Source organism: Neovison vison, chromosome 9 (assembly GCF_020171115.1).
Source record: "Neovison vison isolate M4711 chromosome 9, ASM_NN_V1, whole genome shotgun sequence".
Classification (NCBI taxonomy): domain Eukaryota; kingdom Metazoa; phylum Chordata; class Mammalia; order Carnivora; family Mustelidae; genus Neogale; species Neogale vison.
Window position 1 is genome coordinate 14,862,034 of NC_058099.1, and position 26,604 is coordinate 14,888,637.

General features: G+C 46.6%; 1 protein-coding gene across 2 annotated transcripts in view; it reads left to right on the forward strand.

The window, feature by feature from the left end:
* BRINP1 (BMP/retinoic acid inducible neural specific 1) overlaps positions 1 to 26,604 on the forward strand; it is a 171,107-nt gene that overhangs the window by 83,559 nt on the left and 60,944 nt on the right. For both annotated transcript variants that reach the window (XM_044265033.1, XM_044265032.1), the window contains one exon: positions 23,181 to 23,371. In XM_044265033.1, the coding sequence (XP_044120968.1) occupies positions 23,181 to 23,371 (191 nt within the window). The remainder of the gene's footprint in view (positions 1 to 23,180; positions 23,372 to 26,604) is intronic.

Consider the following 26,604-nt stretch of genomic DNA (forward strand, 5'->3'; position numbering starts at 1 on the left):
TAGGAAATATTATGATAGAAACTTATGGACCTTGTTTAGGATGTGTTCAGGAGAGTACCCAATTAAGATCACTGTTCTAGATATTTCAGGAAAATGAGTCCTCCGGTAAGGATGCTTTGTCTGGCTGCCATGAGGGGGAAACATGAAAAGGAAGGAAAGGAAAGGAATGGCCAGTGAGGAAGACAAGATAACCTATAAGGAAGTGAAGGAGACAGATGTAAAGAAACAGTGAAAGGAAACAGACCCTGGAGCAGAGGGAAAAGGTGAGTGAAGTCCGTGATCTCTCCGTCCCCATCTGGGAGAGAGTGCTTTATCCGTAAGAGGTGCCCTAGAGACTTACGACTCCAGCCAGCGCTTGGGAAACAGCGCAGCAGGTGTGACTGGGGACTTGGTCCTTGTGAGGATGTAGATCTCATGATGGGAGGTGGCCTGGTCCCAAAGCCCCCAGGATGCTGCCTTGGACCCGCCCAACACCATGTCTGTTTCAGGATTAGTCTTGGAAGGCCCATCATACTGACTGTGCATGAAACTCGTCCCTCGCTTCTTAGACTCATTTAATTTTATCAGAGTAGCGTGCCTTCATGGCCTTACTGGGCTCAGCATGCGATTCACGAGCAACTACTGTGTTTGGGGCACTATGATGAACAGGGAGAGAGATAAGTGGAATGAGGTTTGAACCCTAAAGGTGCAAGCTCACAGGTCGGTGGGAGTCAGGACTATATACACAACCCAAGGAGGGACAGAGTAACAAGGGCCGGAGAGATGATTCGGTGCAAACAAACTGCAGAGCTTCCTTCCTAGTTGGAAGGGGTCCTGTTCATTTGAAGTTGGACTTTAATAAGCCCAAATCATTTATTAAAAGAGAAATAGAGTTTTCTTTTTAGCTATGCATTATGAACTCCAGCCATCAAGAGATCAAGTACTGAAATAATGCAAGGTCTGGAATCAGACAGATCTGAGTTCAAATCCCAGCTCTGGTCCATAAGCAAGTCACTTTCCTGTGTAAGCCTCCATTCTCTTGTATATAAATGGAGACAGGATTTAACCCACGGGGTTATTATAAACAGTAAATAGTGACAGTGTAATTACATAACTTAGTATAGTGTATGTTTGTGTGTATGCATGCTATACATGTGTTTTATATATGCATGTTACACATGTGTTTTATACTTACACGTGCTATACATGTACATGTATACACATGTTTATATCACCATGTACAGATGTACATGGTGTGTGTATGCATTAGTAATTTAGAAGATCTTCCAAAGTAACTGCCGAATTTACTCTCTGTGACTTGGAGCCACCTCTTGAAGCTTGACAGTTCTGACAAGTTCACATACCTTTCTGAGCCCCAGTTTCCTAGCGCCTGGAATGAGAATTCAGTAGATCTTGTGCCCATTTTCTTATCTGGGACCTGGGGCGGACCTGGGAGGGAGGCAGGGTTGGAACCACCCCTCCCATTCCACAGAGGAGGACACACCGGTGGGACTCTGTCAGGGCTGCCCAGGAAAAGAACGTGAGCTCTTTCAGCTCTGCGCACGGGGTGTCCCAGATCCGGGCCAGCGGAGGTCCAGTCCAGTGAGACGAATTCAGACCCATCCAGGTCTATCCACTGGCGGAAGCACACGGGCTCGCAAAGTTTCTCTGTAATGTCTACCAAATCCATCTCTCAGTCATCGTGGTAGGATCACTTATCTCTGTTTGCTCCTAGAGTTTGCTTCTCGTTCCTGTGCCCTCATATCCCAGTGCCCTGCTTTCCAGGGCTGGATCACTCAAGGCCAGAAGAGGGAAGCTGGCTTCTCCCTCTGCCCTCATTCCCTGTGACACACACTCTCTATCTCCGTGAGCTGGGAAACACCTGCCACTTAGAGAACACAGCCGGCAGAGGGGAGGAGCGGGGAGGCCAGAGGTATCCTGGGCTGGGCAATCTGGGAAGTGACTCAGGGTAAGCAGAATGTGATTGACTCTGTAGCCTGATGTTGCTGGTCACATTCACTCCCCACTTTTAGCCTGTCAGCCGGCTACAATCTGCTATAGACCTAGACCTCCAACATCAACCCATCAGAGTTTGCATTTTGAGAGTCAGTTTCCACTTTCTGTCAGGCCAGGCCCTGGGAGGACAGAGGTGGAGGTGACTGTCCCAGGGAAGCTCTTTATCCGGGAGGAACGTAAGCAGTGGACAAATAGGATGAGAGAGTTGCAAAGAGGTTTGACCCGGCTGGGCGACGACCTTGGACAAGTAACATAACCTCAAACAGGTTCAGTTGGAGAGGCAGCAAAGATACCAGCGATCTGAACATGTTCCTGGAGGAAGCAGCTCCTCGCGGGCCTTGCACGATGAACGGGACCAAGTGCTCCAATCCTGCATGCCTTTTTACCCCACCCCATCCCTCCCCCATGGTTTTCAGTTCAGCTTCCATGCTTCGCTCCACCCCTGGGATTGCTGTATCCCCCTTCTTTGCTCACTCGAATCCTCACCATCCCCCACACCCAGAGAAATCCTGTCCTTCCATTTGCCATCAGAATTTCTGTGGCCTCATGTTGCATTCGATGGCGACTCCCCCCAAGTTCATGCACATTTTCTCTCCACCTGTTTCACAGGATCCTAGTATGTACTGACAAGGAACGCTGCCATGGAGCGATGGGGAAATATTATCCAAACCTTTGATTTTATGGATGGGGAAACTGAGTTCCAGAGAGGGGAAACATCCAGCATGCCCACATGGACAGCACTCTCAGATGATAGAGCCAGACATGGGATCCTGCATTCATTTTGTTTTCCAGAGTTTTCTAAGTTTTGTATCCCCTTAACATAGATTATAAATTTAAGGAGGATCTGACTATTAAATGTCTGCTTACCAGGCAGTGGGTGCTGACAGCTGCTTGGATCCTGCTCAGGCCCCGAAGCCCCTGCTGCTGGTGTGATTCCAGTTCCCACTTTTGCAGGGGACCAGGAAATCCTGCGTACTTTCCTCCCTGGTCTACGCTCTCTGACCTAAAGCTGTCTCCAGGGACAGAGGGCCTACACAGCAAGATTTAGCTCAGATCACTTCTGTTTTTACTATAAATATAAGTAAATAGAAATACAGGCTACCCTGAGTTATTGAACAAGGAGAGGCAGCAGGAACACTTGTGCAGAGAAGGGTCTGCTTCTGTGATGTGGCCCCTGGGGCCAGATTGGCCACTAGGGAAGCTGGCCCTTCATGTCTGTTGCTAGAACAGGAACCGGTGTGGCGGAAAAAAAAAATGCTTGGAAGTAGCAAGTTCCACACCTACCGAGCCTGTGTCCCCTTGGGGCTGTGCCACCATCCGCATGGTGCCTAAGTAGCTGGCTTTCCTTCTCCTTGGAACTGGGCTGTTAGGACTTGCAGTGGTGTCCCAAGGCATCCTCCCCCATCTGTGTGTGTGTGTGTGTGTGTGTGTGTGTGTGTGTGACGGTTTTATCCACTCTCACAAATTTAGCATGGGTTATTCGCACACTCTTTTCAACCTGATTTCCCAGAACAGCAGCCTCAACAAGGTGTCACTTGAAAAGGCCATATAATATATATATATACACTCTTTTAAAAACAACTTCCCGGGTGGCTCAGTGGATTAAGCCGCTGCCTTCGGCTCGGGTCATGATCCCAGAGTCCTGGGATCGAGCCCCGCATCGGGCTCTCTGCTCTGTGGGAAGCCTGCTTCCTCCTCTCTCTCTGCCTGCGTCTTGCCGACTTCTGATCTCTGTCTGTCAAATAAATAAATAAAATAAATCTTTAAAAACAACTTCCCCCAACTTTTTATTTTGGAAAAATCAATTTTTTGAAACTTTTTTTTAAAGTTAAAAAAAATTAGAAAAGTTTTAAAAATGAGAGAAAAGGAAAATCAACAACGATGTATGCTTTACCTGGATTTGAAAATCATTAACATTCTGCTATATCTGTTTCCTCTCTCTCTCCCAGTAAATGGAGTCTTTTGCAGCTTTAGGAGACTTTGTGCCACCAACTGGGACGAAGAAAATCCTTTTGCTAGCATTGCTTTGCTAGGGAATCTGCTGCCAGAGAAAGCTTTTTCTAAATTGACTATCTCATTATGTGATTCTCCTGTTTGTTACTTTCATCGCCTCTTCATTATCCCCAAGGTGAAACCTAAGCATGTACGTTTTCAATTCCCTTTGTGATCTGCCCAGTGCCCGTCTTTCTAGAATCTTCTCATACTATATCCACCCAGTCCTCTACCCAACACCTACCTGATTGTCTCTAAACTTTTCGTATTCCTTTAGACACATCACGTTCTCTCTCACCTGCAGGCCACTCCCTCTCACCTGTGGACTACCCCCTCTTCCTGAAATACTCCTTTTCCTCCTGTACCTCTGGCTAAATATTTCTTCAGGTATCTGTTTACATTTCACTTCCTCCAGGAAGCCTTCAGGGAAGCTCCTGGATTAGGTCAGATGCCAAAGCTATGTAAATCCCATTACCCACTGTAATTCCCAAACCAAAGACCTTACCCTACTGTAATGTAGTTTATGATAATTATTTGTTTCTGTTGCTTACTCTGTCTTCTGGATAGACTGTAAATCCTGCTGGGCAAGGGCCTTGTCCATTTCTCCCAGCCATATCAACACCAGTTTCTGGCTCATTTCTTAGTGAATCGTAGACATACATTGGTTGATTGAATACATCTTCTCTTGAAAAGTGAGTATATGGGTGGCTAGGTGGCTCAGTTGGCTGAGGGTCCAACTCTTGACTTCAGCTCAGGGCATGATCAGAGGGTCATGAGATCCCTCTGACAGGCTCCTAGTTGGGTGTGGCGTCTGTTTAAGATTCTCTCTCTCCCTTTCGCTTTGCCCCTCTCCCGCATCACTTGCCCCACACTGGCTCTTTATTAGCGCTCTCTCTCTCTCTCTCTCTCTGTCTCTCTCAAACAAATCTTAACAAAAAGAGAGTAGCACGATATCAATAATATTTCCCACCTAGATCTCTATCCCCAACTCCAGATTTGTATATCCAGCTGCACACTGGACATCTCCTATGGATATCGGGTAGACACGTCCATATATCACGTCCAAAACCATACTGCTGACCGCCCCTCCCAGTCACCAGCCACATTCCTCCTGCCCATTGCTTCCCCATCTCAGTTCATGCAAGTTCTACATTTCCAATTGCTCAAGCGAAAACCCTTTGTCTTCCTTGACTCCCTCTGTTCCCTCTCACCCCTTCTCTGATCCAGTAAAAAATCTTACCTTTACTACTTTGAAAATATAAATCCAGAATTGGACCCTCTCTTTTCTCCTCTCCTGTTACTCCCACCCCTCTGTCCCAGATGATGCAGAAGCTGCCTGCATAGTCTTGCTGCTTCTACCGCTCAACTTCTACTTTCAATGTGGAGTGAGCTTTGGAAAACCCAAGTTTGTTCATGTCACTTACTGAGCCTGGGGCCCGGCAACAGCTCCCATTCATTTCATAATGAAAACCAACATCATCCCAGAGGTCAGAAAGGTCTTGTGTGGTCAGAACCCTGTTTTCTCTCTGACATTACCTTTTACTACTCCCTGCCTGTCCCTCATTGCTCTGTTGTCACCCCACTGCTTGGAAAGGTCTTCTGCCTGGTGTTGACACACAAGAGCTCGTCCTCCATCTGCTCCTGGTCATTTCTCAGTGAAACCTATATTGATTGTCCAGTTTGAGATTGGACCCCCTTCTCCCGGCCCTCCATTCCCCTTTAACCTGTCCCACTTTCTCCTTGTTTCCATGATATTTATCACTTCTTATTTTTGCCGCTTCAACTTCTTTTTTCCAGGTCTCCTGCTAGAAAAGAAGTTTCATAAGGGAAGGAAGGATCTATGGATGACTCGTGCACAGATCTATCTCAAGCGCTTGGACTCGTGTCTGAGTCTTACTAAATCTTTGCTGCTGTATGCATGAATGGGTTAATGGCACATTGAATGAATTCATGCATGAAGGAATGAATGGTGGAACCAAATGGAGAGAGCAGAGTTCAAGTTCACATGTACCTGGAGTCTCCTGGCTCTCCTGGCTCTCCTGGCTTGGTTTCTGTAGCCTCTGTGGCCTCGTACAAGTCCAATAACCCATGGAGCCTTATTTCTACATTAAAAAAAAAAAAGGAGTAAATAAAACTTCTCTACACATAGGGCAGCTTTGAGGATTAAACTCAGGTATTTGAAATGTGCTTTGCAAACTGGAAGGCACTGTATAAATGTTAGTTTAAAAGGAGGAGGGAGGGAAAAAGGGAAAAAAAAAAATAGAATTCACAAAGCAAGAGTGACCAGCGGGGAATGGCATGAGCAAACTCCCGAGATCCCAGTGCAAGCACTGGAGGGGATAAGACACCGGTAAAAATGAAGTGGAAGACACTCAGGCTAAAAATGCTTCATGCCCTCGAGGAAGGGGAGGGTGAATCATCCCAGGAGCTTTTACAAGGAATTTAGAGATTGCAAGTGGCTACATCCAGTGTTGAGCCACTGTTGGGTTTGATGGGAACAAAGCCGACCCAGAAAAGAAATTGTCATCCAGAGTCAGGAGAGGGGCAGGTGCCTGCTTTGGGAAGGCAGAGGATAAAAGGACAGTGACAAAAAGACAATAGCCCTTGCGGGCGGGTCTATGTGGCCAGCCCTTTACATACATTTTCTCTAAAAGGCAACTCATGGAGGAGGGACCTTTTCTGTGTAGGAAAGAGGCCTGTAGACGTTATTTTGTGACTGGTGCAACGGCCACATGGCTGATTAGAAGCAGAGTCAGTATTTGAACCCACCCTGACTTGATTTCTAGGCCGGTCCTCTTTCTCCTAAATTTTCGTGATGCACATATTTTGCTTTAAGATGGAAGAGTAAGTGACGTCTCCATAAGTTAAATCAGATTTTATTTGGGTCTTGATGGATGGGATTTTGACAGGTGAATCCCTTCATATCTTCAACAAATATTTATGGGGCCTCTACTAAGTGTTGGGCACAGGTCATAGGCTCCTTCAGGGAGCCATCCAATGAACACGGTGGTGTCCTTGTTGTGGAGTTTATGCGGTAGAGGGGGAAATGTTCTGAGGCGGGGAAGAGTACTATGGGGAGGAAGATAATCGAGTGTGAACAAATGGACGAGATACTTGCAGATAGTGACATGGTTGCCGTATGTAAATGAAAATCAGGCAATGGAATGGGGGCTGGTTTAGCTTGGCGGCCAGAGATTGCTTGGTGCCTGAGCTTTGGACGATGAGGGGGCCGCACAGCAGAGATTCGAGGGAAGGGCGCCCCCTGCAGGCCAGAGAGGCTTGGACAGTCAAGGCATCTAGGTTTGTGGGAGGACAGAACAAGGGCACTGCATGAGATGCAGTCAATGGGAGAAGAAGGGTAGACAGATAAGTAGTCAGTTCATAGAAGCTCTGGTCGGGAATTTTGATTTTGCGTTAATGAAAACACTTTCTTTGTTCACACTCTTTGTTCCCTTGGCTCACCTTCTCCGTGCCTTTGCTGGATCCTTCTCTTTTCAGGGGTCTCAGTCCTTGTGACTCTTCTGTATCCATACCCACATTTCGATGATTTCTTCTGTTCTTTTCTCTGGTGGCTTTACAGAATCTATCCTGATGATTTGCTTTTATATCCCCAGCCCAGACCCCTCCCCTAGCCTCCAGATGTCTATACCCAGCTATTTAATCACCTTCTTTTAATGTGTCATATCAAAGTCTGAATTCTTGGTTTCTCCTTTCAAACGTGTTCCTCCACCAACAGTCCCATTTTCATCTGACCCACTTATTTGTACCCCAAGCCAAAAGCCTCCAGGATTCTCATCTTCCTTTCACACCCTCCGCCCACAGATGCTCTAGATTTCACGGATGACACGCGTCTCCGCTATTCTTGCCCGCCTGACCAGCACGAGCCTCCTCCAGGCCACCGTGAGCATTCATCCCCACTGCCGCGGTGGCCACCTAGTGCCATCCCTGCTTCCGACGGTGTCACAACCCACCTTCCACTCTTGTTCACCAAGCAGCGGACCGATGTTCTGAAACCTGACTCCTCTTCTGTCTTGTTTCTCAGATCCCTCCAGTGGTTTTTCATTGCATTTAATACGAAATCCAGAGTCCACGATGGCCCACCATGACCTCCTTCGTGTGGTCTCGCCTGCCTCTCCCTGCGGCCCTCTCCACCCTGTCTTTCTGTCATTAGCCAAACACTCTCCGTTCTTACAGCATCGGGCATTTTGTAGTTGATTTCCCCTTTCCTGGGACAGGTCTCAGTGTCCTTTACCTTCCCTACGTCTCTGGGTTTCGTTTCATTACGAAACCTTCCACTGCCTCCCTATGAAAATAGGTCCTCTCCACTCCTGTCACTTACCGTCCCTTTACCTTATTTTATTTTTCCACGAGACTCACCGCTGTCTGGCATTTCATTGCATAAACATCAGTTTCTTAACTGACTGGTTCTCCTGTGAGAAAGGGAGCTTGACAAGACCAATACTTTGCCCGTCCTTTTCACTGCTGTGTCCTGCATTTGGAAGCCTGCCGTGAACATAGTAGGAGTTTTAATACAATATGGGCTGAAGAAATGCATCGACGGGAAGTCTGGGAGTCAGCCGATGGTGACAAGAGAGACACAGTCATTCTCGTTCCAAAAATTTCAGAACCTACTACATACCAAGTCCTGGCGCTAGGTGCTAAGAGTATCCAGAGCAAGCATCCCTTCTTCTCTTCATTCTCATGCAGAATGAATCCTGTAACAGAGACGGAAGTGAATGGGCAATTTTAGTACAAGGTAATCCGTGTTTTGATTGGAGAAGGGCAAAGTGTTATTGATGAGTGAGAATACCTGGAGGTCAGAGTAGGTTTGTATATTTGCTGGAGGTTCATAAAGAATAAACCTTAAAAAAATAAAAAAGGAATAAACCTGTCCACTCCCCGGGTGAGGGGTGGGGGGCGGAGATTAGGAGTCAAGAAGAAGCAAGTAGGCAGGAGAGACCGTGAAAGGCATTCTGCTCAGAAATAAGAAGTCTGGGCTGCATTTTACGTAGTGATTAGTCTCTGAGTGTTCATGAAAATGGAAGGGAAAGGTGCAGGTGGGCGACAGTAACTGTGGTTGGGCCCACTGAGTGGTTACATCCAAGTAGAGCAAGGACAGAGTGGCCAAGGAAGGAGCCGGGCATCTGAAGTTAAACTCTGGTCATGAGGCATCTTGGATAGGAATCCAGAGCGTTTCCTGTGTACTTTGTAGACAGTGGGGACTCCTTGCCGGGTCCCCAACAAGGTGGAGGAGGTGGTATGAGCCAAACCCACCGTTCTGCAAGATAATCCTGGCTGTGGTGCGTGGAGGAATTTCAGAGGCCGGGGCACAAGGTGGGTGGTATTTTCACCTCTGTGTGTCTTGGCTAAGAATCTTGTTTTATTCCATCTCGAGGGTTCTTTCTCTGGACTTATTAGTCATGTTCCTGATGGGACAGTGGAAACAGGAAAGCACACGGGTGTTAAGGATTAATTCCAAAATTCCCCCTTTCTGAGGCTTTAATTGCCGCCTCTGCCTACGCCTGGGACAGGGTGCAGTAATAAATGGAAACAGGAAGTCACTAAGGCTTGGATAGTTTGGAAAAAGGGCCTAAGGTAACTTGCCAGGCTCCGGGGGTGGGAGCGGGAGTGTTGGCAGCGAAATGGTCTGATCGTGGGGGGTGCCTATAATCATGAGCTTCTCAGGGCTGGAAAGGAGAGAGCCATTCATCCACACATTCATTCATACTGCCTTGATTTATTTAAGAATTATGTATTGGGCATTTTATAAGTTTCAGGAATGTCCTAGAGCCGAACAAAATAGGAACCATCTCGGCACTTTCTAGTGGAGGGGGTGACAGTAAAATCATCACACAAGTACACCTGTGCTCACCATGTTCACTGGTTGGGGGACCCAGAGCTGGCTGGGGCAGTCAGAGAGTTTCCTCTAGAAGTCACCTTCTGGCTGAGGCCCAGTAGACTGAAAAACCATGTACTAGAAGGGGAGGGAAGATAAAGTAGTCCAAGATAGAGGAGACCTCAAAGGGCCCTTCAGTCCAGGGTTCTCTGTTTTACTCTAGACGGGTCACCCAGGAGTCTGTTAAAAAGGCAAAGACAAAAACTCTGATTTGCTAAGGTTAGCACAGTGAGCTCCTGCTTCTGTATTTTTTTAAAGATTTTATTTATTTATTTATTTATTTATTTGAGATAGAGAGACCCTGCATGGGTGGAGGGAGGAGCAGAGGGAGAAGTACAGAGGAGGAGCGAGAAGGAGAGGGAAAGAATGTCAAGCAGGCGCCCCACAGAGTGTGGAGCCTGACCTGGGGCTGGATCTCAGGGCCCTAAGACCATGACCTGAGCCGAAACCAAGAGTTAGATGCTTAATAGACTGAGCCACCCAGGCACTCCTTGTTTCTGGATCTTAACATGCATTCCCACCAAATTCTGATGCACCCCGACAGAAATTCTCTGGGGGTGAGGTAGGTAGAAGCCTGTCTCACCCCTCAGTACCCAGCCCTTCAGACCAGGGAGCCCAATTTGAAAACTCTGACTCAATTCTATTTGACCGTATGGACCTCACTTCACAAAGCACCCGGGAGAAGTTCTGTTGGGCAAAAGATTTACTGGAATATTGTCTCCTGTGTTTTCCCCAGAAAAATGCAAGTTCTTGGTCTGTATTGTTCACTGCTCTAGCCCCAGCCCCTAAAATAAAGACTGAATCTTGGTAGCTATTCCTCAACAAGCAAAGCGACAAAGACTTATTTGAAAGACTGAGTTAACAAAGCAAGGGTTTCGTGTAAATGTGAACATTTGGAGGCCACAAATCCAGTCCAGCTGTCCATTTTACAGGTGGGGAAAGTGAAATCCGAAAAGAATTCACTATCTATGCTGATCCAACTTACTGTGGTAGAGAGTAGAGTTAACAACACCTTTGCTTGATATCCAGTGACTGTTCCTGTAGACCCACTGTCAGCCTTGAAGGAAGCCAAAATATTGGCAGCAGCTTGCTGAAAATGCAGGAGGGAGGTAAGAAATGCAAGGTGGTTTAGGAACAGTTTATATAAATTCACAGACGGGAGGTTCACAGTGGGTAGTTAGCTTGGTAGACAGAATTTTGAGTTGAAAAGTGTAAACCAAATCTGGTGTGCACACAATGTTAAAACCGGTTGGAGGTTTTTGAACCTGGGGTTCTTTATCTGTGAGATGGGGATGGTCATAGCTACATCCCGGGTGGTGTGTCTGTCAATGCAAAACACCTGGCTCATATGAGGTTGTCAAAATTACTTATGCTGAGACATATGGATCAGAAGAATTTAGCATGTCCAGGATTGGAAAACAGATATTACTGGTGGCTGAGTTTATCAATGTAGGTAGATAAGCACCCCCATCCGACGTGGGGGCGGGGCTCTTTTTGGGAAAGTACCAGGTGAACTCGTGGAAGGGTGGTCACTATGCTTTCATGAGGTGGCCACTGAAATGCCTTTCTCCCCAGGAAAAATGACATTTGCTAGTTGCTTGTGGGGACACAAAAAGGAATCCAAGTATCATTTGATGAAGAAGAACCATTTTTTAGGCGCTTTAGAGGGACGGATCGAATTCAAATTTAGAGTGTAGGGTAGCTGTGAGATAGACCAGGGGTTTGGCACCCGTCTGTGTGTTTTGAAGTTTCATCCAACTAACTCAAAGCTCAGACAAAAGCAAAAACAACTGAGTAGGTAATGTCTTCTATATCTATCACCCGTCATCCCGGGGCTTATGTGAGGCTCTCATACCTGTCAGTGGTTAACATTTCTGGTTCCATATTGAACCCTTTCCAGTTCAGCTGGGCACTCGGGTCGCCTAGTCGGGTAAATACAGCAACAACACTTTCCAGCCACCTTGCAGGTTCTGAATCGCGCCTGTAAGCATCTCCGCCCATCGGTTATTCGGGTTCTGCTTTGATCGCTACCAACAGGAGCCTCCTTAATTCTCAGGGCGACCTGGTCGATTCTGATTAGTTCTATCAGTCAGAAAGAGCTTGCTGCCTCCAGTGGGGCTTTATCGTGCTGTCACCTCTTCCCCGTCGGTAACTTAGAGCCCTCGGAACCATGCCTTCATGGCATTACTACTCCTCGGGTTCCAACAGCTAGGAAAAATGGTGGCATCTGCTTCTTCTTGTGGTGTTTGGGCAACCAGGTACCTCTGGGAATGCCTTCAACCCTTCCAGATAGTGTGGGTGTGGGTTTTTTTGTTTTTTTGTTTTGTTTTGTTTTGTTTTGTTTTTCCAACATGGAATATATCAAGTCAATTACCTTGTTTAATCATCAAGTCATAAATTCCACTTGAAACATGTTTATTTTCTTAACTCAGGTGTGATTTGGGCATTTTTTTTTAAATCAGTTCTGCCTAATTTGTATTTAAATAATGACTTTGTTGTTTAGGTTTAAAGGTGCTCCAAGCGGGGTGTGTGAGAAAATATCCTTGTTTTCTAATTTACTTTGGCCCAGGAGTTTAAAAATATTTTTAGGGTATGGGAATCTTGTTGTCAAACACACACATACACATGTGTACACACACACACACACACACACACACAGAATTTACTGATCTATCTGTTGGAGTAGCTCAATCTATAAATCTTTGCTCTGGCCTCCTTGATTATTTCCTTAAAATACATTATGTGACTGGCCTAGTCAATGGGTTAGCTCAGGGTCAGCAAACTTTCTATAAAAGCCAGATAATAAACAGCAAATATTTTAGACTTTGTGGGGTCTCTGTTGCAGCTACTAAACTCTGTCACATTGTCTGAAAGCAGTCACAGATAATTCATGAACAAATGAACATCACTGTGTCCCAATAAAATTTTATTTACAAAATAGGCAGAATGACAGATTTGATCTGTCACAATTTACTGTAGTCCGAGTTAAATCTTTTTTGAGGACTTTGGTATATCTAAGTTGAATCAAGGAAGGCTTTAGACCCCCAATTCTCTCTCTCTCTCTCTCTTTTTTAAGACTTTATCCATTAATTTGACAGACACAGAGTGCAAGCAGGGGAAGCGGCAAGCAGGAGAGGGAGAAGCAGGCTCCCACTGAGCAGGGAGCCCAACACAGGACTCAATCCTAGGACCCCAGGACTACAATCCAAGCTGAAGGCAGAAGCCCACCCAGGTGTCCCAGATCCCTAGTTCTTGATATAGAACCAGAAACTGGGTGAATGTGTGTTGAATGAGTTAAGGAAAAAGCTCGTTCTTAACTAGTTTAAAATAAGGACAGGGAAACTTTCTATATAGGGCAACAAAGAAGGACCTCCCTGGGAATGTGGATTTGGGGAAGGCTCTGAGATGGTATCATGCTCGCTAATACCAAAATATTTTAACAAGGAAGCAATTGGCAATTACATGCAGTATTACTTGCTGGGGAAGTTGTTCATCTTTTTTTTTTTTCTCCCCAAAATATGCACCACTGCAGAAGGAACTGGGCAGAGGTCTGGCTGGGCGAGACCTGGATTTGAAAACCCAGCTCTGTCACTGACAGCTGTGTGTCCCTGGAAAATTTCCTCCCCCATCAGACTCTCCGTGTTTCCATCTAAAGATTGAAGGCCATATACGAAGACATTCTCCGTGGTCCCTTGGAGCTCTCAAATTTGGTGGACTGAAAGAAAATTCATATAATTGCAATGTTTAATGGGATTTATGATAATTGAAGAATAATTGCCGCTCCAAACTTTTATTAATCTATATTTAGTTATGAGTCATGCTTTCACAATAGATGCTTTGGAAATAAGCAGAGAGACAAATTGAGTAAACAGAATTTTAAATATTTTATTTATATGCAGTTTGCATAATCCCTGGAGCCCATGAGCATATTAAGATCATTTAAAATATCCATTAAAAGTTATGTGTTATGCGACAAACTCCCCTTTTAGAATGCCTTGCCAAAGGATAAATAGCTAACATTTATTGAGTAGCTACTACTGCCAGATTAATTGCATTCATTATGCTTGATCCTTCTAGCAATGCTGCGAGGTAAGTACCAGAATTCCTATTGTACTGATAGAAGATCAGCGACTACGAGGAATTTGCAAAGAATTGCTCAGCTGATGAAAGTCTCCATGCTCATTCAGAGCTGGGCCTTTCTGACCCTAAGGTCTGTGTTCCTTCCAGATGCCATCACATCTTCAAAACAGACCTGTTCTGTGGCCCTTTTGCTGGTTCTCAGTGGAAGGAGCTGTTTGCTTTTCCCTGAGGTCCTCTACCCTGTTCTTCTGCAGAGCATCAGCAAGGTGTCTTAGAAGTAAGCATGTACACCTGTCCTCCACTGGCATGGTGACACCCAAGTGGGCAGAGGAGGGGGAAGCAAGAAGAAACAAGAAGGACCCTGCGAGAATCAGGCCATTGGCATTTCTGTCCCAGCCCTCACACGGGTTTGTCACGTGGCCGTCACCAGCCTGGGCCTCAGTTTCCCCCATTTGTGATGGTGATGGAAATATCCCCCCCTCCTCCAGGTTGTTGGAAGGATAATGGGCATGATGACAGAGCTTTGTAAAGGACCACACGATGGAGGTGATGGGCTGGGGCAGTGGGTCAGGACAGAAGAGGCTGAATCTGAGATCAGAGACCCAGATTCGAGTCCCTCCCGCCGCCAGTGGTGTGTGGCTTTGGGCAAATCCTTTTCTCTCCTGTCCTTTAGTAGCCTCATTTGGGAAATAACAGGAATACCCTTGGTTGAGGCTCCATTCTGTTCCATTCTGATGCTTTGGATGTCTCAGCAGCGAGATGGCTTAGGCGATCAAGGGCATCTCAGGGAAATAGAGGAGCCATTTGGAATCCATAAAGCAAGTGCATTCTAAGCTGCTTTTGCCCGCCGTGGATTCCCATGACCCTCACTGAACTCCTGCCCTTAGTAACGGGGCTCCACGAAGAACCCCACTTGCGTTTTGGGAAATGGTCCATTTCTATAAGACTTGGGTCATTCCAATGTGCTTGTGTACTTCTAGTCTTCTCAAGTTTCTACTCCATGAGAAGCCTGGAGCCCCATTCCAAGATGCTTCTCCTGGTTTCTCTGAACTTTATTCCAGAAAGCCTTCAGAACTGTTGCTGGGTTGGTATAAAAATTAAAATGCCATTACTTAGGTGAACACATTTGGAAAGCAGAAAGGCTTATATACACATCGTAAGCCAGGATTATTTTATCCTCCACAGTTAAGTCAGTGTCTTATAATTAAAATGATCCTGTTCGCAATCATGTTTTCGGGGAGTTTTTTCCTTCTCTTCCTCTCCTCACCCCTCTGGCACCAAGTTGCCCTGGAGACCCACTTGACAGAGACCCACTTGATGCCCCGATTCCTCAGCTGCCCTCCTTGCTTCTGTCCTGGGGCATGGAGACAATGGGGGATTTGTCTCTGGCATCCTAGTTGTTAAGATGCATCATTTCCATTTCACATATGCCCTTGGTTTCACCTTTCCCTGAGGTGGCTGGGGATCATGCGGGGAGAGACTGGGAATGGCAGGCGAGGGAAATGTGCTCCTACTTGCTCTCTCTCTCTCTCTGGTTCAGTGATTTCTTCTCCTTGCTCATCTCTGGGGACAATTGGCTGCTCACAGGGGTCTCAGATCCCTCTACCCGTCCCCATGTAGACACTCAGAGGCTTGTTTTTATTCAACTTCCAAATGATGAGTTAATACAATCAATGGGATTAGCCACCCAGGGATAAGCACCCTGATCAGTTATGCTATCCACAAACATTGATCGGGGGTGCAGTGTCTAGAGCATATTAAAAAATGTAGCCCTGAGTTAAGTCAGAACTCTAGAGAGCCGCGTATTGGGACAGCAATACACTCGACTCTCATCGAGCTGCTTTTCTGAATGATGTTTCTGGCAAATGCACTTGGCTACCTGGTCATTCGTTATTGCTAATAGTATCAAGCACTGGTGTATCACCAACCAACCAGCATCGACCATATCCATCTCTTTATGAGAAACCATGGGAGATGTTTGTGTCTTATTGTGGCCTCTGGGAAATGTGTGTTTCTTTCACAACTTTGCGCAACTGCTCTGTTATCTTCTTTTTTTTTTTTTTTTTTAAGATTTTATTTATTTATTTAGCAGATAGAGATCACAAGTAGGCAGATAGGCAGGCAGATAGAGAGGAGGAAGCAGGCTCCCCGCTGAGAAGAGAACCCGATGCAGGACTCGATGCCAGGACCCTGAGATCATGACCTGAGCCAAAGGCAGTGGCTTAACCCACTGAGCCACCCAGGCGCCCCTATATTCTTGACTCTATGACTCTTTTGGCTGTGATTTCCTTTGACCACCGGCTGCAGGGAGGGTCAGAGACATCTGCAATCCACGTCTATGAAGTCTTCAGGACCTTATAGACTTACGTTTGTGGGTGAATTTTAACCCAAACTTGCAAATAAAATATTTTCTTCCCTTTATTTTCCCATCTTTCTATATATGGAAGTCTATATGAAACGAACTCCTCCAACTTTTTCAGCTGTGAAATCAGATTCGAGTCAAAGCAAAGCAAAAACAAACAAAAACCAACCAAACAAAAACAAGGGCACTGGGGGTGGATTAGTTGGGAGCTAAACTTCCAACTCTTGATCTCAGCTCAGATCTTGACCTCAGGGTCATGAGTTCAAGCTGGGGATGACATCTGCTTAAAAACAAAAACAAAGAAACAACAACAAAAAAAAAAAACAAAAACAAAAAACACAAGCTGCCAAACATACTCTGTAAAGAAGAGTAAAGCAACCCGTCACTTCCGAGTTCCTCAGTAGCCTGGATTACGCAGAGGACGTTGGAGAGGAAACTCACAATAACCATAGACTAGGCTCTCCCCACACCCCCACGAACTGAAAACTGTGATCCCATTTTATAGAAGGGGAAAACGAAAAGGAAAGTTGTATGCAACTGAAGCATCATTATGAATGGCCTTCTGCTAGTAACAATAATAGGAAAACACCAGCAGGAAAACCTGTCCATACCCTGCTGTGATTGACGAGAAGTTTTCTGATCACGGATTCATTGACGTCTCAGCACGAGGGGGTGAGATGGCCTGGTTTCAGACTTCACCACTGGTGTAAGGAAACTGCATGCCTGTCTCACGGCAGCTTCTAAACTGCTGGTTCCTTTCTTGCATTCAGACTCACTGCTTCTAACGGATTCATGAGGATGAGATCTTGCCTCTCAGAAGTTCTCCCTACCAGTAATTTTTTAAAAAAGCATGATTGTTTCCTTCCCTCTCCCACCCCACCATCCAGCCCCTGTCGCCCAGCCTCCCACTGGAGCCTCCCCCAGAACCGGAACAACAGTGACAATATGGACAATAACTAAGTTTATGGAGGTTTCCTTCTAAGTTCTGAGCTTCAGGATTTACCCTGATGCTCAGCCTGCTCTCCATGGGAGACATGATTCCCCGGGATGACATCTATGCTTTATAGAGTGTAAGCAAAATCGTTTACAATTTCACAGCTAATTGGTGGCAGAGTCGGGTTTTAATTCGCGATTTCCTCCTCCAGCGCCCAGGCTGAGAGATGCAGGACTGAAGATCATCGAATAAAATCAGCTTATTTCCCAGGAGACTAAATACCTTCCCAAGGGCACAGAGCAGTCTCCTGCCGGCTCCACACACAGACTTTTGTCTTCAGTGTGTGCATCCGAGTGGTGTGTGTGTGTGTGTGTGTGTAGGTAGGGGAGCACAGGGCTAATAAGGGGGGCAGGACGAGGGAGGAGTCCCAAAAAGGCAATGCTTCCTTCTGAGAAAAAAGCCTTGGTCTTACGGTTTTCTCTCCAGCCTCGTCTGAACCTGTACTGTTGGCCTCAGTCTTCATCCATCCCTGCCCGCGCTGTGACCTGCCCTCCCGCCTCCTGCTCCCCCAGTGGGACAGGCCTTGCTGCAGCCGCCCCATGCCTTCCATCCAGGGTCCTTTTTTAATCTCAGTCTAATTGGTTTGCCCAGCCTGCTGAGATGCTTAATTGGGCATAAGCGTATTCCACGGATCCTGTGCCATTGTTGTTCTGCCTTCTCCTCCAAGGGGAATTCACTGGCTCTGTGGGCTCAGAAGGAAAGAGAAGACTTTTTTTTTTTTTTTTTTTTTTTAAATGTTGTGTTCAATTCACTGAGAACTTACATGAAATTGTTCTTGGTGCCAGCAGAGCAGTTAGACAACATGACAAGAAAGGCTTTCTCCTCACCCTCACTCTCTCTCTCCCTCTCTTTTGAAGGTCGCTTATTGCAGTTGAAAGGGCACTGCACTTGGAGTCATGAGCCCTGGGCTCTAATTTCAGCTCTGCAGGTCATTCGCTCTGTGAGCTTGGGCAAGTAACTTGATGTCTCTGAAATTTAGTTTTCCCATCCGTGAACTGAGTGAGTAGGATTTGATGACTTCTACCAAAGGAGTCATAGTGATGCTTTCAGAATAGGGGCCACATTCCCTAGGGACTAAATCTGGCCTGCCACCTGCTTTTATAAATAAAGTTTTATTGGAATGCATCTATACCCACATGTTTATGTATTGTTTACGGCTGCTCATACCACAAGGACACAGCTGAGTAGCTGTGACAGACTCTGGCTCCTCTTTTAGAACCTAGGTTGTGTCATTGCTGAAAACCTTCTTTTGACTGCATACGTTACTTGGAATTTAAAAATAGGACATCTTCACCAAATCCAACATAGCCTTTTAAGACCAGTGCCCACTCCATCCTATATTTTAATGTTATTTTTTCTTCCCACCCTTCCTTTTATCTCATCTCTTCTACTTACGTGCACATCTAGGACTGCCTTCTTTCTTTTTCTTTCTTTCTTTCTTTCTTTCTTTCTTTTTGTAAAGATTTTATTTATTTATTTGACAGAGAGAGATCACAAGTAGGCAGAGAGGCAGGTAGAGAGAAAGGGGCAAGCAGTTCCCTGCTGAACAGAGCCAGGTGCAGAGCTCCATCCCAGGGCACCAGGATCATGACCTGAGCTGAAGGCAGTGGCTTAACCCACTGAGCCACCAAGGCTCCCCTAGGACTGCCTCCTTGATGTTCCCCAAACCTAGCAAACAGTCCTACCCCAGGACATTTGCACCTGCTCTTCCTTCTTCCTGGATACTCTTCCACCAATGGCCCCCTGTTCCCTTCCTCATTTTCTTCAGGTCTCTCCTTTCCTGTCATCATGTTAAGAAGGCCATCTCTATAACCACACCCTCACCCTACCCCTGGGCATCCTGACTGCCTTCCTCCACCTTATTTGTCTTCACAGCACTTCTCCCCTCCAGCTTCTTACTGATTTGGTTCTTTATGAGCTATGCACTCTCACCAAAGTTTAAGCTCCTTGATATCAGCTAATCTTTCTGTTGCTGTATTCTCAGATCTGGAAAAACAGTAGGTGCCCAGATTTGGAAATAAAATTGAACTGTTTCAGCTCCAGTGTTGTTTAAATCTTCTTCTGAATAGATCTAAGTGCTGGGAAGCCCTTTTACTTAGGGAACTTTGGTAAACAGTATAACATTTTAGAATCCTGTAACTCTTCCAGTCTTTGCTCCAGTATCGCTACGATGGCCACGAAGTCACATAAATTTGTTCTTCTCACATTTTTAGTCTGGATTATTGGTCACCCAGAAGAATTGAGAGATTGAAACCCAGTAACATGGTTAGGCGCCCAAGGCCCTTCATCATGGGGTCACTGGCAGCCTCTCTGCCTTTACCTCTTACCATTTACATCTCCCTCACACATGCACACACATGTGTGCACACCCCTCTCTCTCCACCTGCCTCATTCTTCCTTTGTGCACGGGGAGTTCATTCTTCTTGAAACACCCTTCCCCTCTCTTGGGCCAAATCCAGCCCTCCCCTCAAGATGGAACTGATATAACAGAATTCTTTGCCACTCCCACTGCCACCCCTGGGCCTCTTGCAGACTGGGGCAGGACTCTTTCTTTGACTAAAATTACCATTACAAATAGCACAGCATGATTTCAGAGCTTTCCTAAACATGCACTTTCTGCCTCAAAGGTCAGAGAATTCCTTTGCATCAGGAGCCCTGTGATGCTGGAAAAAGGCAGGTGCCTGGCTGAGTCAGTGCTTCCTAATCTATCTCTCTCTCTCTCTCTCTCTCACACACACACACACACACACAGAGAGAGAGAGAGAGAGAGAGAGCTTCTGAGTTCTTCCCAAGTCCCCTGCTGTGTGCTTAGCCCATCTATGCATTCCCCCCACTTAGGCCTTGCACCTCTCCTGTGCAGAAGGAGCTGGGGACTCAGCACCAGCTGCCTCCCTCATGTCTTCAAGGAAGCAACTGGATGGCAGGCCCTGGCTGGGTAGTTGGTGAGCACCAGAAAGGTGGTAGAGGCTGTGGGAAAAAAGAGAGAGGAAGGAAGTCAGGAGGGAAGAGGGGGCCAGGGAGAGAATTGAGTCTTGAGCTGGTAATTTGATGGTGGGACTGGTAGTACCTGGTTCTATAGCTTTTACATTTTATGTGTCAGTATCTATATTAAAAGACTGATACAAGAATCCAGATACCAGTTTTCTTCTTCCAGCACTACCACTATCTAGCTGTGTGACTTTGGCACATTACTTAACCTCTCTGTGTGTAAATGCACATTGGTTTTGAAGAATGTAGTCATAGACACATGGAAAAAAAATAGTAATCCAAGGTCATAAGTTATAAAACAAAGTAATTATATTTGTCCGTTACACTGAAGTACGAGTATTTTCTATGCACATACTTAATTTCATAATTACATTTATATGTAATTTTAGAAATTTGGAGGATACGCTGATAAGAAAAGACTCTTTTCCTCAGAAATATCTGATGATCCTCATTGCCTTTTAAGGTCATCTCTTTCTGAGTAGCAAATTACCTCCATAACTTAGTGCCTTGATATAACAGTATTTATTATCTCACAGTTTCTGTGGCCTGGGTGCCTGAGTGTGGCTTCCCTGGGTGGTGTGGTTCTCTCCAGGCTGTGGTTATGGGATTGAGGCTCAGCTGGGAAGGGTCTGCCTCCCAGCTCACCGTGTGGTTACTGTTAGGACTCAGGGCCTTTTGGGATCCCATTTCTTTGGAAGCTGCAGGCTGGGGCTTCTCTTGGTTCCTGGCCACGTGGATCTCTCCACAGAGCATCTCACACCATGGCAGAGACAGAGATTGAGAGAGAGAGAGACACACACACACACAGGACAGGCAAAACGAAAGTTGAAATCTTTTGTAACTGAATGCTGGAAGGTACATTCCATCACTTCCACATTCCATCCATTGGAAGCGAGTCGCTGGGTCCCTTCCTGCCCGCACTCAAGCAGAGATGACTGGTTCCACAGGGGTGTGAACCCCGGGGGCATGGGGGGCATGGGAGTCATGCCACAAGCCTCCACCTGCTCCAAAGTCCCCTCCCTCTGTCCCACTTGCTCCCTCTTGTCCTCCCCGCCGGCCACCTGTTCGGCTCTTCCCGTATCTCACGGTCCTCCCCCGGACCTGCTCTGCTCCTGCCCTTTCTTCCATGGGGAGAGCTGTTCTCCACCACATTTCTGTCTAGAGCCTCTGTGGACTTCAGAACCATAGCTCAGCTATGACCTCTTCTCTGAAGCTTCCCCTGGAGACCTGAGAAGTCTGGGCTGTTCTGTGTCCTCTAGTCCCGGACTGGCAACAGACTGGAAACATCTTGTCTTTCCTGCCGGACTGTGAGCTTCCTCAGGACGCGGGCCGGGGAAGTGTCCACCCCCCCATCCCGTAGACCTCAGACTTTGCACTTTCTTGGTGCTGCCTGTGAGGGTCTTGGAGGGCAGCCGATTGACTTCATAAGAACGGACGATGTGCAGGGTACCGAGCTGACTTTATTTAGAATTTCAACCGTGTTAAGCAGACACAGATGATAAGCTCTGAGGCTTGGAAATGTACCAGTCTGAAAGCGTATTTTCAGACCCACGTTCCTCTGCATCGGGGGTCAGACCCCACCACTGAATTACAGGGGCGCATTCTGGGGTGATCTTCCTGTTCTGCTTCTCCTTGCTCCATGCCCCTGCCTTCATTCGTCTCTTCCACCTTGCCGCAGGAGAGGGAGACCTTTTCATTAAACTCTGGTTCCCATCATTTATCTAGGCTGACCTCCCGTCCTCTTGGCTAGTCTGTTTTCCTCAAGGGTCTTGGGGCTTGTAATTCAGGCAGACCAGAGCGCTGGTTGCTCCAGGAGGAGCTTCATCGTTGATAGGAACAGAGGTCATGATGAGAGCAAAAGCAGCCTGAACCACCGCCCTTCGAATTTCTACTCGTATTCGGTTTGTATGCTCCTTGCTCATTGCCCATGGACCTTTAATGATTTTCCTGTCTGGGAATTTGTGAGGATATGAAGTTATAAAACTCTCTTTCACACTGGATTAGTACCTGGCAGTTTCCAAAGGTGTTCTCACAGCCGCGGTTGCAGGTAATCTCTGCCCCAGCAGGAAGAAGGAGATCATATTAATTGGATTTTATAGATAAGGAGATAGAAGTCCAGAGAAGTGACAAGCTTTGCCCGGGATGGCCCCGCCTAGCTGGCGAGGGGCAGAGTGAGATGGGACTCCCCGGTGGAAGGTCTTCAGTCTCGATCCCTTTCATCGTTGGCGAAGGGAAGAATGGAAGTTCTCCCGCGTGTCACCCACGACATAGTTTTATTCATTCCAAATGGCAAATGCTCACGGAGTGCATGTTAAAATGGTAAATAAAACCACCTCCAGGCTAATTATCTGATTTGGGAATTGTCCTAGAGCGTGCTCAACGTGCTTCCTGCCCCAGGTCTTCCCCGCTGTGAATAGCCTTCCCCTGTCCCCTCTCTTCCTCCCTCCCTTCCTTCCATCCTTCCGTCCACTCGTTTGTGGACTCCTTTGGGTGGCATTGTTTGGAGTCCTACCATGTAACAGGTATCAGAGAAGATCCCGGCCCTGGGGTCTCCTTCACAGTCTGGTGAGAGAGAGGGATAAGCAGCCAGGCAACGGTGACTTCTGCATCCTGATGCTCTGTCAGCAGCGTGAGAACGTGACTGTGTCTGTCTGGCTCTCCACAGCGTCCTGGTGATGCGACCGGAGCGGTACATTTCTGTCGGCTGAAGAGAATGGAGGGCCCCAGATCTCAGTATCACCTGACAAATATTAAAAATAACCGTTGTCACTCTCTCACCTCCAGGAGCGAGGCCTGGGTGGGATAACTGTGTAGACTCTGCCTTGGGGGTAGAAGTGGTAAATCGAGGCATCTTGCTCCTCTCTCCTCCCCAGGGAGTTTGCCCGTTGGAAGGTGAGGAACACAGCCATCGAGAGGAGAGACCTGGTCCGCCACCCGGTGCCCCTCATGCCAGAGTTTCAGAGGAGCATCCGCCTGCTTGGCCGGAGACCTACCACGCAGCAGTTCATCGACACCATCATCAAAAAGTACGGCACCCACCTCCTCATCTCGGCCACCTTGGGAGGTAGGTTGGCGGCTGCTGGGCCAGAGCCTTGCGCCCCTGGGCCCGAGTCGGAGGGGAGGGTGGGGTCTTCTAGGATCAAAGCCGGACTAACATTTCTTCCACGGGACGTCCCTCAAAAGCAGCTATCGCCAGAGAAGCTGCCTTGTCTTGGTGGCTGTGTTCACGTCAGAGCCCTTGATGCCCTTCTCTGGGGACCGTCCAACATGAGTTGGCTAACTTCTGCGCAAGTACTAACTTCTGGACCTTCACCTTGGAATTAGCTCAGTTCGTCAGGGGTGCCTCCTCTGATTATTGGATTAGCTCCTTTGGAATGCAGTCTAGTCTGGGGAAATAATGAAGCTTCAGATATGGTTTAGAGAATTGCCTTTGTTTATTTAAGTCTGCTTGAGGGACTGATAATTTGAGGTTATCATTTTACAAGGAGGGTATTATTTGTATCTTCTACGGGCTTGGAGGAGGTTAATAGGAAAGCAGGCTAATTGTTCCATCCTGCTTAGCCTTACCCATCCCTCCCCATCACGTCCAACCAATCTCTAAGGGAGTAAGGAGAGCAGGAGAAGCTAATAGGGAGGATATACATTTTTTGAAAGGGGGGATATGGTACAAACTAGCATATTTTGATGCTTCTGGTTCTTGCCTACATGCAACATTTTACATTATGAGCTACAATCCCTTGGACATCAGTTTTCTGCCACAGGGACCAGGGCCACTGAATTTTGAGACACGCTTTTCGCTGGTGGAGCTCAGCGTCTCGCGCTCAGAGAGCTGCTAGGTTGCATGTAGATTTGGCCCTTGCCAGTTAAACAAGACTGATGTCTTGGCAGAGGCAAGGCAGGTGGACGGAGGCGTGATCATCTCATTCTATCTTCTCCTTCAGAGGAGGGCTGAGCGTCATGGGGGAAGCAACATTTTAGTTCGGCAGGAGTCGGCCAGGCACCAGGAAGGTGGCTGTGTTTTCGAGGCCGAGCACACAGTGTATACTTGGAAGAAGCCCAGATTAGGAATTTGATGACGTCAGGCATGTCAGGGGAGAAGCTGGTTGGGCAAACTCATCCATCTGCACAATAAGAAAAGTCAGTGCTTATTATTTGCCAGCAGTAGGGCTCCCCCGTTGCCGGTAGTCCTTAAAATCGGCAAGTGTCTTCCGGATATTTCCATTGTCTAGCTAAGGAAGCTGGGAGCTAGGAGAGAGGAATGGCTAGCAAGTGACAAAGCTAAGGGTTTCTCTTGTTTCTGTTTTTTGTTCTATTTATTTAAACTAAAAACAAGCAAAGCACAGTTTATCCTAAGTTTTTAACTTTGGGTTTTCTTGACCACAAAGTCTGCATCTTTCTTTTCTTTCTTTTTTTTTTTTGACTCAACATCTGTTATCTCTTTAACCAGCTCATTCACCAACCCCCCCACCCCACCCATTCCAAAATCAACCCACCAGTGTGTATTTGTCACCTGTTGCTAGTCAAATACTAAGTTTAGTAGGACTTTGAATGTTAGAATGTGTAGTATACATTCTATTCTATTGTAAAGTGAAGACGAAATCACTTCGTCATTGAGCGTTTCATTCACCTGTACCCCTTTCTCTTTGAACTTCTCCACATCCCATTTCAATTGAATTAAAAAAAAAAAAAAGAAAGAAAGAAAGAAAGAAAAGAAAAAAATATATTGCAACCAATTCAGTCCTTCAGTTAGAAGTTGCATTCTGTCCGAGTCCCTGGAAATCCCAACTAACAAAGCCCTTTCTTCGGCTATGAAATATATTTTTAATTTCTCCAAGGCGGAGTGGTGAATTATTCACAGAGCCTTGTGCCTCTTCTGTTTTTATAGCACAACATTTTAAAATATGCAGAACTTTGGACTGAGTTCCAGTGTTGGACAGCAAGCCCTAAATGCTCCCTCAGTCCTCAGCCTGCAGGAGTGGGGAGCAGGAAGGGGGAAGAGATGCACTATTGATTGAACACATAAGTGCCAGACACACCCTGTATGTGGTCCTTCTGACATCCTGTTTTCACTCACTCATTCATGGAACAGTGGTTTTTGAGAGCCTCCTCTTGCAAGGGGCAGGGGGGATGGGGTCAGTTACAGTGAATAGAAGGGCAGGCTCTGGAGTTCACCTGCCTTGGTTCCAGTCCTGTCTCCTGGTCCACGCCAGTTTGGGGACACCTACTTTAAGCCTTGGTTTCCTCCTGTGTAAATAGACCTGCATATTATGAAATTAAATAAAAGAGGCATTAAGTGTGCTGAGCACAGTGTTGGGCACCAAACAAATTGTTGCTATGGTTGCTGGTGTTTTATTATTCTTACTATAAGTATTTGTAATTTCATGGGAGTAAGGGACAGGTGCATCTGGGATTCAAGCCCATTCCTACCACTTACTAGGTGAATAGGAGACATTGAGAAATTCACTTTTCACCTGGATATCCGTTTTCCTGCCTAAATGCGAGAAGGTGCAGAACATGTTCTGTGTAATTTTTCTTAAAACGAACACCATGTTCATTTAGAAGAAATGCTCTGATAAGCTGTTCGAGGTGTCAGGTGAGTTCCTAAGGGCATGATCAAACAACAAAAGATGATCTTAAGCTGTCCCATGGAAGACAAGTACATGCCTTTATTTGGCTCCTGAGGGAGAGGTAAGAGGAAGGAAAGGCAGCAGGAGGGCAGACCCATGCCCACACCATGGGGTCCTCAAGTTTTTCCTGAAATGGATTGAACTCATAATGGACTTGCTATGCATGATTTTTCTCACGGGCGGTGGTAAGGGGAAGAATCGGGGGTCTAGAATGATACAGGAATATGAGGATAGCAGTTTCCCTCCATCCTTCAGAAAGAAACACCTTGTAGCCGGGTGTCTGTGTGATACGTATGGTCGAGTTGGCATGCGTGGGACTGGACGCCTTCCCCAGCAGACAGATGTGCACAGACGCCTTCCTAGATAGACCTGGATGTGAGTTCATCCGTGTGCAGACATACATACATCCACAGTCCACATGTGCATATACAAGGGACTCCTGCATATAGAAAAGATGCCCAGTATATGTGCATCTGTGAGGTTGCACATGTATATGAATGCGTGTGAGTTACATGAATGTCTTTTTATGCACGAAAGCTTATGTTTTTGTGCTTATGTGTACTTTTGTGTGTCTATTCATTATTCCCCACCCTGCATTTTGGGAAAACTCCCCTGGGCTAAGAGAAAGGAACAAAGTCACAGAAACTCAGAAGGGAGTCGGGAAGGATGC